The 13,813-nt window shown below is 46.7% G+C and overlaps 1 protein-coding gene across 1 annotated transcript in view; it reads right to left on the bottom strand.

The window, feature by feature from the left end:
• The window catches only part of tnksa (tankyrase, TRF1-interacting ankyrin-related ADP-ribose polymerase a), a 106,922-nt gene that overhangs the window by 27,862 nt on the left and 65,247 nt on the right, over window positions 1-13,813 (bottom strand). Inside the window, exons 6-10 of the mRNA XM_053688032.1 lie at window positions 6,520-6,614; window positions 4,698-4,764; window positions 2,746-2,932; window positions 2,042-2,163; window positions 418-509 (exon numbers count right to left, since the gene is read on the bottom strand). Coding sequence (XP_053544007.1) covers window positions 418-509; window positions 2,042-2,163; window positions 2,746-2,932; window positions 4,698-4,764; window positions 6,520-6,614 — 563 coding nt within the window. The remainder of the gene's footprint in view (window positions 1-417; window positions 510-2,041; window positions 2,164-2,745; window positions 2,933-4,697; window positions 4,765-6,519; window positions 6,615-13,813) is intronic.

Raw genomic sequence — 13,813 nt, 5'->3', positions numbered from 1 at the left:
AACTCTGGAAATGTAAGCGTTTGTAAAAAGAAACAGCTGGAGGAACATTCTGCAGCTAATTAAGTTCACTGGAAACCCTAACGTGATTGGGTATAAAAAGAGTATCCTAGCGAGGCGGAATCTCTCCGAAGTAAAGATGGGATGGAATCTGGATGGAAGCGTACGTTGCGCTAAAACCTGATTTAGATCCCTAACGAGAAAGCCAGAGGTGTCGGTGGTGAGGAAAAACTCTCTGAGAAGATTTAAGGACGAAACCTTGAGACGAACCAGACTGAAAGGGGAACGCGTGCTTTTTCTGTGTTATACCAAGTTATACTGAAATGACGTTCTGCATGAGTAGATTGTGAAATAAGAGTCCTGGGGTGAGCAGTCCTGACTACTGCAGCAGTTAACGCTAAAACATCTCGGTGCACTCACTCTTTGTTCTTCTCGTTGACGTTGGCGCCTTTCCGCAGCAGCAGCTCGGTGACCTGCTTCCTCTTCGGGTGGGGCGAGGCGACGGCACAATGCTGCGACGACAACACATCACGTCCGACATCACCAAAACGCCATCCCGATTAAAACTCAAAAATCACGTTAACATGCGGAGGAAATAACCGTAGTAACCGTTTTGAGACACAGACTCTACAGTAAGCAGCTTATTAGAAGCTGTGAGGCTAACGCAGAGAGCATAAGGAAAGCTGACGTGCAAACTTAACACTGTTTAAACATAAAGTATCAAACGAGGGGAAATTATCCACAGATTCTCTAGGTGGTGCGATCGTGTGAATATACCCGTCGAGCCCTAAGAAGAACAACGCACAGTCCGGCTGGAAGGGAGTGGGTGAGGGTGCGAGGGCGGAGCTATTGCTCATCCGCTTTAGTTTAAAATGCAGAAATGTTTACATGCAAACTTTCTTCCTATTCAAGAACAAAGATGTTACGTAGAGAAACTAATAAGAAAGTGTGCGGGTAAAAGCTTCTAGTATCTTTACTAAACTGGATGAGCAGTAGTACCTCCCACACCGATGGGAATTCCAACTCGGGACGGTCTCGTCGACTCCGAGTTCGGCAAGTGATGCCAAAACAACATGGCTGCTCACAGCATGAACTGTACACAAAGAGGCACTCTGTTGTCTTTAAATGACGCGCTCACGCTGTATATACACGTATTTGCTTTTAGATCAATCGGCATACAGACCTATTCGCTTTGTTAAATCTAGAACACTGACTATACAGTTTGTAGAGCTATTCTGAAGAGGTCGATATACATCACTCATCGCTGTTAGCAGGCTAGCTTGTTGCTAGCGGCAGATGAGCATAGAGGTGCCTGCGTTTTGTTTTGTTCTTCCCCCACACAGAAGGTCGAAACAGGGTTGCACAGATGCTTAATAATGAAATTCCAGGACTTTCAAGGACGTTTCGAGCACAAATTTTTTTGTCAAGGACTATACGAGAAAAGCCATTCAAACATATTCTTTATTTCTTCATGTAAAATTCCAGATAAATACTACTACTACCACTAATAATAATAATTTAAAAAAAACAACCAATTTTTTTTAATACGGCGCCGTTTCCAAGCAACGCATTTCCCACGCACTACTTCACCTTCGCAAATGACTTCCAGTGGGAATTCGCGAAACGCCGCTAGAGGGCGCCATGCGATAATTAGCGTATCCGTTACGTCATCGTGTCGTATTTGCGTTCTGCACCTAGTGTCAGCTCTTTAAGTCTGTTCGCGTCTTTCCTACTTTGTGCTCACGTACTGCGCTTTATTAACACGGCCGGATTTCCAATTAAGCTGCTCTGGTTTACGTATTTTTCCGTTTCTCTTGTCGGGTCGAGTCACGACGACGCGCTACGACTACAGCGTTCGCTTCCCTGCGCTGCTAAAATCCTGATCTTATAACCTCGATGTCGCCAAATTCACCAGACACACAAGATAAAGACAACATGCTGTAATGTGATCTGGGTGATATTTACATGTAAATATGGGGAGGGATATCTTTTGCTATATAAAGCAAGATAAAGGGATGGGGGGATGAGGGGGGGGAGGACTCACCAGCGCGGTCTCGTGGGTCTGCGGGTGTTTGAAGTTGATGATCTCCAGAGCGAGCGTCTTCTTCACTTTGGCCATGTCGGCCTCACGCGACGCCTGGAGCAGCGAGTGACCCTTAAACTCGTCTGCGGAAGAGCAGGACAAAACAAGAGATGGGGGAGAGCGCAGAAACTAGTATGTTCGAGGATTCGAATGGGTAAATCTGCCGACGTGTTCTGGTTTGCGACATCGTCTTCGATCAGGACGCAGCTTTTATCTCTGGGCTCTGCGCCGCACTTTGTTCTCAAAACGCTGCTCGGGCAAAATGAGCTCAGAGGGTTCGTTTTTTGCTCCACTTGCCTGAAAGACTACCCATTGGTGTAGTTTAGTCGGACGCAGAAGGCGTAGTCTGAGAAGCTGACCTAAGGAATTCACAGGAAATTCATCAGAGAGATAAATAACCTGACCCGCTCGGGAGTAGGAACCTCATCCAAAAAGGGATCGAATAAAAGTTAAGTGAAATAGTGTTTGCTGATTTATGCTGGTTTGGTAGTTGAAACATAATAACCGCAATATTTCAGTGTAAAGACTAAGATGGAGGGAGACGGCCCAACGCATTAATCCCCATTCATCTCAAAACCAAAATAAAATTAGCGTCATTTGTTTCCACTGGACAAATCTGGACGGGAAGCAGCAGTAGAAGAGAAGAATAAGAGTAACGTGCTCACAGGTGAGTCTCTCTTTGAGCTCGGGCGTGGGGGCCATGTCCACCGCGCTCTTGCCGTGACAGTTGACCAGCGTGGGATCGGCCCCGTGGCTCAGCAGCAGGGAACAAACCTCCACACGGTTCTTGGACGCTGCCTCGTGCAGGGGGGTGAACTGCCACAGGTCCATGGCGTTCACACACGCGCCATGCTGAAGACACACAAACACATGTATAAATACATAATACGCGTATATAAACGTACTTTTATTTTTAAACACACGTGTGACCTGTAGATCGGCGAATAATAAACCCTTTAAGAGGACAAATACGAAGTGTCCATCGAGGCACAGTACGGTAAATTCCTGCCCGATACAGAGCAATTCTGAGCGCTTGGAAATCGTCGCCACGTGAACACGCGTGCACAAAACGAACTAGACTCGAAGACGTACGGCTTACGCTCGGAAAAATATGAAATAATCGTTTCCAGACGCGACGACTCGACATGCACGAGGATTAATAACATCCCAATGCAAAAAGGGACAGGTGCGGATGATGAACACCGCTCGAGCGACCGCGGTAGCACAACCTCGAAGGATGACGGATGAGAGCGAGACGAGCCGGGAGCATCGGCCTCGGGCAGCTCCGCTCTGATAACTCTGCCAACACGTGTTAACTGCAAAGCCGCTGCTGATAACAGGATTCTTAATTGTCCTTTTGATCCCTTAGACAGCATTTTGTAATCAGATCTGGAGTTAAGCAGCTGAGCCACACAGACTGTAGGCTTAAGGAGATATCAGGAGCTGGTGATGCTCTTGAGGGCCAACAGTTAAATCCACTTACGCCACAGCGCTCTTCAATTCCGGATTCTGATTGGTCAGGAGTTGATTCATTTTCACTAACAGCAGCACAGGTGCCAATTACAGAGTTATATTAACACGCATGTTCCTATATATATATATATATATATATATATATATATATATATATATATATATATATATATATATATATATATATATATATATATATTTATATTTCGACAGAAACAGCTCATACGTAGTGCAGTAATTGTTGATCTGGTGAACGATTGGAAAAGTCCGGATGTACCCTATGCCAAAACGATGGGCGTGTCCGGGTAAGAAGGGAACGCCTACTGTACAAGCCTCTGATTTTATGGAGATACTAGAGATCCTGATCCTCTCTGCTCTCCGGACCTGCCTGATCCGTTCGGATGCCCTACCTCTGGATGGAGCTCTCATCTACTCCAATTCCAGCTTGCAGGGACGACGGTTGCTTCTAAGGCCGAAGAGACTTCATTTGACACTATCAGTTGTTACCCAATTGAGGACGGGTTCCCTTCTGAGTCTGGTTCCTCTCAAGGTTTCTTCCTCTGAACATCTCAGGGAGTTTTTCCTCACCGTCGTCACCACCGTCTCGCTCAATTGGGAAAGATTCGCACTTTTAAAATCTGTATACCATATTTATATGTTTCTGTTAAGGTGCTTTGAGACAATGTCTATTGTAAAAAGCGCAACACAAATAAAATGGAATGGAATTGAATTGAAGGCAGCGTTATGAACCGGGGTCGCTTCAGTCGGTCGGGTCTGGGCTCAGCGATATAATACGGCAATAAAATGAAGTCGGCCGAGTACCTCAGTGACCAGGATATCCCGTAAACGGATTTTGTCTTCCCTGGCGCCACAGGCATATCCCAGGACGACAACGCAGAGATTTATCGGGCTCAAATTGTGAAAGGGTGGTTCGGCGAGCATGAGGAATCATTTTCGCACATGAATTTTCCACCGCAGAATTTTCCTGACCTGGACCTCATTGAACGTCTCTGGGACTTTCTGTAGAAGGCGTTACGGAATGCTTCGACTCTCGGCCGACGATGCGACTTGCACGTCTGAGCGTGCAAGGCAGAGTATTTCAAAACGTTTCTGAACGAGACGTTCGTGTGTGTGTGACCCTTACCTTGAGCAGCAGCTCCGTGACCTCGTAGTGGCCGTAGGAGCAGGCGTTGTGCAGAGGGACGAGGCCGCTGAGCAGGAGAGAGGGGGCGAGAGAGAGAACACAGAGGGAAGACCATGACGTTTTCCATTTCCACTTTACAACACAGACATTAAAACGAACTGCCCTGTTTATACCTCACGTTAACGTGTGATCCGTGTACTGAGAGAAATATCCGGCTGGCAAAGACTACAGGTCTCATCATCGCGCCCTTACGCTAATGATCGAGGAGAGAGTGTGGGAAATCAGCCGGTGGTGGAAACGGCATGATCTTATTTCATGCGTAGGAAGGATTATTATTATTATTATTATTATTATTATTATTATTAGAGTCACAAAACGTAGCAAACATGTTAAAGGAAGACGTGAATGGGGTCTGCAATAGGCGATCGATAAATCAGCGCTGAGTGAGTTTACATGTACAAGATGGCTGCAAAAAAACCTGAATGCATATTATTATTATTATTATTATTATTATTATATGAAGTAATTAGTTCTAATCCTTGACAGGCGACGATTAAAAAAAAAAAAAAACAACAACTACCGAGACATCATTTTAACCCGTTTGTTTAAAATATTTGTTTTTCTAAAACAAAATAAAAAAAATCTTTACAATTATTGTCGAGATATCGTCCAGCCCTGACGCTCATGCACTCAAGAGATGTGCTAATGGGGAAATGAGTGAGACCAATCATCTAATTTCCTTTAACAGGGCTGCTACAATTACTAAAGGTAATAAACTAAATACATTTTCCTGTAGCAAGACATCGGCGGTTAATAAGCCGCTCTGAAGCCACCTTGCTGGTAAATATTTAATGATTAACGACCGTTTAATCTCATTCGGATGATGATTAGCGCGCGTGTAAGCGCACACACTTTATATTACACACGCGTGTTGTAGACATCTGAAGGGCTGCACGATGAAGCAAGGTTCAGCACGTGAGATCTGAGATCATGATTCTCACTGAGGGACGATACACTCACCAGCTACTCGATGATATGAGGGGTCAGAGGACAACGGCCGGACTGGTTTGAGCTGACAGGAAGTCGACAGTAACTCACATGATCACTCTTGACTATCGAGGGGAGCAGAAAAGCATCTCGGAACACGCGACACGCCGAACCTCGAGGCTACGGGCTCACCGAAATGATCTGATCTTCACCTGTTTCGATGAGAGAGGAGTCGCTGTTCGTTTCCTAATCCGAAGTTTAAACATTTGGACCTCTCTCACTACAAGCGGATCGTTTTCAAATCCGCCCACAGCTTCCCCGTGTGGTTTCTCCCTTTTTCTTGTCTGTGGACACGCTGAGGTTAAAGAGTGTGCATGTGAGGTCAAGATGTATGACGTCTCTGCTCGTTGGTCACAGTGAATGAGTAGGAATATCGACGCTATATGAGGTGTGTCTCGGGCGGTAGAGCGGGTCGTCCGCTAATCGTAGGGTCGGGGGTTCGATTCCCGGCCCACGTGACTCCACATGCCGAAGTGTTCTTGGGCACGACGCTGAACCCCGAGTTGCTCCGATGGCAAGCAAGCGCCTTGCATGGCAGCTCTGCTACCATTGGTGTGTGTGTGTGTGTGTGTGTGTGTGTGTGTGTGTGTGTGTGTGTGAATCAGAACCAGTGTAAAGCGCTGTGGATCCTCTAAGGTAAAAAAAAGTTCAGAAAATAATAGTTGTTGTTTTTTTGAATCTTTCGATATACGATAGTGTTTAAACCAAATCGAGGCGCGATTTTAACCTGATCTTTATAAAGACGTAGAACGGAGGTACGTGTAGTGATATCTACCCCTTGTCCTTTGCGTGCACGTCGGCGCCATGCTGCAGGAGGAGCTGGACAATTCGGACTCGGTTGTATCCCGCCGCCAGATGTAGTGGAGTCGACTGAAGGGAACAACAGAGAGAAGACACAGAGCAAATAGAAATATAAATATAAATAAAATGACACAGCGCTGTAGATATGAGCTCCAGCTACTACATGAGATGCCGCTCCACACGAACTTGCACTGAATGAGTTAACGCGGCAGTTACGGTGCGGTCTGGGGGTAATTACAGCAGGTCTCCGTTGAGAAAGTCCGGTAACTAATAACCTCCCCCGTTGGCCCCGGAGCGAACCCGCTCACGATCACTGCTTTCCGTTGCTTAACGCAGGCGATTCGGACTACAACCACGTCGTACGACGTTTAACCGTTACATAACCTGATCGCTGAACTTCCCGGGCCATCCAAATTTAGCTCAAAAGAACTCTACAGAACAAAAGCGCTACGGTCCTGATTAACTCACGGTATTGGAGATAACTGGCACCATCAGCTCAAAGCCAAAACTCCCATTTTCATCGGCCGCCGCCGAACCTGTCCGTCTCTGAGCACCGGATCGATGGAGAGTGAATCATCCACAAAGCTGGAGTAACAGAAGTGGTTCCACTTTATCCCATTATTACTATATTGTGCTAATACTGTCCATCATTTGCAGTTGATCTGGTTTAACGGGATGGACAAATCACAAACGGTGCACAACGTGGCATGCTCGGTTAATCAGACAAAAGATCCGACTCCTCTGGCCCGTTTTAGGTCACGTCATCACCACTCGCACATCGATTTTTATAATTAACGTGACGCTCGATGGCGTGAACCATTTTTGGTTGGAACGCCTCGGTCTATTTTCACTTTGCTTAACGGTTTCCGACATCACCCACGATACCGTCCGACTACCCGCTGAGAACGTAGCCCTTGCTTCATCTCTACCTGAAGAGACGAACAGATCAGCTCCGACTTTCATTCGAACGCCGCCGTCGACGCCGGACGTCGCGATCTCATCCCGCGGATTACGACGGATCCGCGGCGGAGGTCGTTTAGCGCTCACGTGACGCCGGGAGTAATGTCCCAGATGTCGACGGGATTCAGGAACGAGGAGCAAGCTAGGGTTACGGGATCGATGCGCGCCTCACCCGAGAGATCTATGACCAAAACCAAAATACAACCTAAGCAGAATCCTTAAGAGTTCATTTTCCGAACGCCAAGAGGGAGCACAAAGTTAGACAGCGTATTAGCAGCAACAATTCATTAAAAAAAATAATAAATCACGTGAACACACAACTCACTGGGGTCACAACACATACGTAAACTGAAGTTGTGGAAAATATCGGGCTCCTGTCTGCACAAAAAAGGCATTCTGAATTACGGAGAACTTCGGAAACCGGAGAAAACTCTGACGGGAACGGTTTTTGTGCGGAATCCCGGTCACAGTGTGCATGCTGGCTGCGGTTCTATGGTGTTAAACGTGCGCTTTATTTTACTATGAAACCCTCGTGCAGAGATTATGATCTCCACCTCCTCGATGGAATTCAATTTTACGCTAAAAGTATTTAGCGTGGACGTAACTTTCCGAGAAACGAACAAAAATGATACGACTCGACGTGTACGTTTCCTGAAGAAAACGTGAGCGGTGCTTGCCGTGGCAAAAACTCGGATAGGGCACCAATACTTTTTTTTTTTTTTTTTAAATTTTTTTTTAACAAGAACGGGGAAAAAAAAAAAACATGCTCTGAAACTGGAAACGGCGGCAAAAACGTAGCATGTTCTTCAAATAACGCGCTTAATAGCTTCCTTTTCGCTGATCTCGGTTTTACGGATGCGATGCCAGAGATTACGTTCGCGCTTTTCGTTTACGCTCGCCGCTGTGGCGCAAACCTCTCGTGTGGGCGGGGCTTAACAGTGATTTACTCTCGTCGGCTAGTTCACCGCTTTCAGTTTGAGCGGTTTTTCTTCTTCTCGCTGTACGTTTTCGTTCGTTCCTAATAAAGTAACGTTCGATACTTCTGGCACGAATTGAACTCCTCGGACGTACAAACCCCAAGCAAACACTTTGTATTAAAGTGTACGGTTAAGCAGCTCGACGTCGGTGCACACGAATCCTCAGGTTGGTCGTGCTTCTTTCCGTTTTTCTCTACCACTCAACACGTAGCCGTTATTGCTATTCTCGAGGCGTTAAGAGCTCTTGACGTACCCATCACTGGGATGTGTTTTGTGTGGATGGGGATAAAAATGTTCTCCAAGATACCTGTTTACGTGCGCGCGGGGGCCTGAGGCGACTGCTTCGTCCACCCTTGCTCTATGTTCTTAGATGAAACGAATAATTTTACAGCTGTCGGCCGGTTTCGGAACGTCAGAGAGAGCCAGGCGGATGGCGTTAAACTGTGTTTCAAGTCAACATGCCGAATGAGGACAAAATAATAAACCAAGAGCAGCATGGCACACAGCAGGAGGTCGTGCGTGCGTGCGTGCGTGCGTGGTTGTGTTAAAGCAACACGGTGATGTTCAGCCAAGGATGGTCAGCATTCATGCTCTGGGCATCTGAGCTGATGTGAAGCATGAGCGGTCAGGCGGAATATGGAAGCTCTGATAACATAACGAGAAGAAGGGAAAAGAAAAGGGGGCGAATCTATACTCCCTGAATGTAATCTCATACAGGCGTGACCGAACAGATCCATGGAAGGGATGGTATGGGAGCACAATGCACACGCTTTCCCACGAGGTTGGATCTGGGCTTCGGATCGTATGGCTCGTTCAACCAAACAAACAAATGAAACACAGATCGATGCGCGAGAAAATTAAACCTTCGATTTTTTTTTTTTCGGGGTGGGGGGTGGTGGTGGTTGTATTTCTGACTAAATGCAGAGGCAAGCGGTTTTTTTTGTTTGTTTGTTTTTTGTCCTACCCCCAACCCCCCCCCCAGGGCATGCACGTCATAAGATAGAAAGTCTTGGGAAGGATGAAGAGGAACTGAAAGATCAGCTTGAGGAATCGGGTAGAGAACGCACAGAGACGAGACATGGATTAAAAAGCTGAAGTAGCAATCATCTCCTTTATAAAAATAAATAAATAAATAAATAAATAAATTGGGGGGGGGGGGGGGGGGGGGGGGAGCAGGCGATGAGGCATGGTGCGATTATCTGCCTGAGAAGGAAGAGGGTCTGCAGACAGTAGTGGGAAAGTGAGCCATGACTGAAATTAAAATTAAATAAAAATAAATAAATAAATAAATAAATAAATAAATAAATATATAAATAAATAATAATAATAAGCTCCAAACCCATCCATAATGTGCATGAGGAACTCAGAGCCAGCACACTGATGAGCAACACAAAACTCAAAGTGCAATCTAATAACTTACTGAAAAGAACTTACCAGCATTTTTTGAGATGTCGACTGAGACAATGTCGCCAGAATCACAAATAAAAATAAAAACATAAAACGAACAAACGACAACAACAAAAAAAACACAAACAATGATATAATGATAGCATCATGTAATTTCAACAAAGTGCTCAACAGCCAGCTGTGCTCTTCTCCCCCGCCCCCGCACTCCCGTTTATTATTTGTTCTTCACATTCCTGAGGACGCGACGGCCGTGTGAACTTGTGCGGCTGCCGAGACTAGGGGACTCCGTACTGCGACAGTGATCGATCGCGAATCTCACTTTCTACACGGAGAGGAAACGCGGAGAGGAGCGAAACTGGCATCCGTCATCGTTTCTCTGAGCTCCGACACGTCTCTGACTTTCCCCTGGTGGAGCAACAGCCGTGCTCTGAGCCACACTCAGACAGCTGCGGCTTACAGGAAGCTCAAACACTCTCTCACACACACACACCCTTCTGTTTTATACCCCTTACAACAGGCACACAATCTGTATTAGTACAGAAAAGTCTGCAGTCTGTTCAGTTTGTCACAGAGATGCAAATGGAAATCAAAACAATGATTTGCAAATCTCAAACCCATGTTAAAAATAAATAAATAAATAAAAAAAAAAAAAGTCAACTGACCCTCATTTCACACAGTGTCCCAACTTTTTTGGAATTGGGGTTGTACTACATCACCACGACAGTTCAACAAATTATTATTATTATTTTTTTTATACCGTAGTACTTTGTTCTGGCCTTTTCATTTATCATACATGACTTCTTTACTCAAAGTTTAAAAAAGCACAACTCTGTGTGAGGACGGAAATATTCGAGATTTGCACACACCTGCTCCTAGTTGTCTTTATTTGGACCGTTCTCCATCTCCGTGACCGAAAGGAAAAGTGCTAAGCGGATTAAAAGCGTCACTGTAGCCTTGGTGAAGCTTCCCGTCCCTCTCGGCGTCTATGAACTGCTTCCCCAGGAGCTGGGGGCTTTTCTGTCAGAAGTGCCCACGTGCACTCATTGTCTGCGGACCAAACTTATACCTACGGATCTTACGGGTGCGTACACCGACGCACGCACGACGTGCTGTTGGATCGTCTTCGCTCGAGGCGGCTGGCATTAAGGGAAGCGTCTCGATCGTGTGTTGTATTACATGTAGACATACGGCTGTGAGCGCACCAGGTCGTAGGGCTCTCCGTGGCCGAGGTCGCGCAGGCTCCGCCCGACGATCTGTCTACAGCGAGTGTGGAGGACTTGCACGGCTTCGCATCTACTGGAGTAAAAAGCAGGTATTTTGCTTTCAGATACGGCCCGGTGGGCCTGCGGATTCACGGTAAACACGATGCCTGCACACGTCAGACGGACGCCGGGACTGACAGACTGTGTTTACAAATCGAGCAGCGGGTGAATGGGACTCTCGCCATCTCGAGCTAAACAAAAACGCTGATCATTTCCAGTAGCGGAGATGATCCACCGTGGTGCATCATCTCCGTGGGTGAGGAGGAGGAGGAGGAGGAGGAGGAGGGGGGTGTTCTCCTCACTTGGGGGTGAGTGAGTCGGTTTAATATGGCACGGCCTTTTCTTCAGCGCCCCTTGAGGCACAGGAGCGGGCGCAGAAGCAGAGCAGGAGGTGTATCCATTATTCAGAATGAACAGACAATGGGTTCTAAACAAACACAAATACAGACGTGAACAGGAGGTGAACTTCTTGGTTTTATTGATTTATTTTTGTCAGGAATCTGGACGAGGTTAGAGGAGCGCGGTGGGACGCAACGACGATGTTGTTTACACTTTCATGAAGCTTACGTGATGGGGCAAGAAGTAGAAAAACCGGTGCTGGGGTTCAGATTGAATGTTGGTTGGCAGTAAGCCTCTTCCTCGGGATCGAGCTTCCTGCAGGTTTCATCTAAAAACCAAAACCGAACACCCGTTTTAGTTGATCGAGAACTTCTTAAGGCCACGATTAGATGCTTATGGTTGGCGCTTAAGTCTTTAGGAAGGAAGAGCTCCGGGAACAGGGTCCGTGACCACTGATTTAAGTCGTGTCTGCTTTGCATATAAATCCGAACACAGATACAAAGATAGAGGTGAGACCCACGTGACGAGTAAGGGTACGGTTTAGTACACAACCCCCCCCGCCAAAAAAAAAAAAAAAACAAACACCTGGACTGGGTGAAGAAAATAACAGGAACCCGAGGGAGTTGGCAGAGGAGAGAGAGAGAGAGACTGTGAAATGGTTCACTGACTCGCGCATGGAGCCGGCGATGCTCGCTGCCACGCTCGGTCTCGGCCCTCGATCGAGATGTGACGAGGTAAACACAAATCCCGAGCTGAAATGAAAACATCCCACTAAAGGGAAGTGATTTAGATGCAAAGCAGCTACAAACGTCCCCCCGTGTCGCTGTAGAGAAATTAGAGTCGTATTTCAGCAAGAGAGCGGAAGGACACTTCCTTGAATTTTCCTCTTCCTGCCATGGAAGAATTACGACCTGTAACCATGCCAACAGTGATCCCCCCCCCCCCCCCCCAACCTCCCCTCGCCTGTTGTTTCCATAGTGCGACAAAGGATAGGTCTGAGCTTAAAATAAACCTTTGGACCAGACGAGGAGAGACAAGAGAAAGCGTCTGGAGGGAAAACAGGAGCGTCTGAAGGCACGGCACTACTCAGGCCAAGCAGATCGATAAGGCATTAGCCGGCTCTGCTAAAGCTCATCGCTCTCACCTGCTCGCCAAATAACACTAAGGAGCCCGTTTACTGCGTCCAAGTCTACTGTAATAAAGCAGCTTTTCTTTCCCCCACGCTGTAACTCTCATAAACAAGGCCCTCCTCCTTGACGACCGGCTCTGCAGCGCTATACAAGGGAGATCTTGGCCACGGTCAGCTTTCGGAAGGCATTGAGGAAAGAAGCAGCTTCTTTTCCCCGGGCTTTAGCTCTCACAAACAAGCCCTCCGCGAGAACCCGCTCCACAGCGCTGTTTAAAGGAGCTTTCTGACACGCGACGGACATTTCCTTCATCGCCAGTCACGCTGTACAACAGCCCCGACACGCCATTTCTCTCAGCCTTTACGCTATTATTTCTGTGCTGCTGTTCTGGCGACATGAAACTCAACGCTTATAAAGCAGTGAACATCTGGGAAACCCGACAGCATAAAAAGAGGTGGCGTTATCTAGCAGTATTGGCCAGAGACTGCAGATGTTGTCGATAGCATCAGGGGAATCGTCGCGTTAGACCAAAATGAGAAGCGAAAAGAGTGAAATAAGCTGAGAGACTCTCGAGAAGATGACTAGGCCGGGTATTAAGAAGGCAGAAAGAGGTTAAGTGCGCTTCTTCTAATTACTCTTGTTGTAAAAATGAAACTGTTTTGGTAGCGATTTAGAGTGTATTAGTGACACGGAAAAACGTTTGATATAGTGAGGCTTGGAATGCAGAAATTTCCCACTGAAAAGCATCCTGCTTTACAGAAATTCACCACAGAGCCAGTTTTCCTGAGCGGATCACAGACTCTGAGCGTAAGCGCACTCTGGCACGAACATATAACTGTATTTATACCAGGGTCTGTCTGAAGACTCCATTCTGATTGGCTGGAAGACGTGTCCGAACCGTATAATGCACAGGAAGTTGTTTAAATCACCGTTCTAAATTAATGCGCTGCCTATAAACAACTGTAACCATAGTAACATACAGATTACAGTTACATAGCAACGTAGCTAACCTCAAAGCTTCAAGTACATTCTCTCCCTCCGTCCATCTGTCTCTCTCTCAGTCTCTGTCTGTCTCTCCCTCCGTCTCTCTGTCTGTCTCTCCCTCAGTCTGTCTCGGTCTCTCCCTCAGTCTGTCTCTCTGTCTCGGTCTCTCCCTCTGTCTGTCCCTCTCTGTCTGTGTCTTTCTCTCTCCGTCT

Source organism: Ictalurus punctatus, chromosome 18, assembly GCF_001660625.3.
Source record: "Ictalurus punctatus breed USDA103 chromosome 18, Coco_2.0, whole genome shotgun sequence".
Classification (NCBI taxonomy): Eukaryota; Metazoa; Chordata; class Actinopteri; order Siluriformes; family Ictaluridae; genus Ictalurus; species Ictalurus punctatus.
Note: the sequence above shows the minus strand (reverse complement) of the source record. Positions and strands in the feature narration are given on the sequence as shown.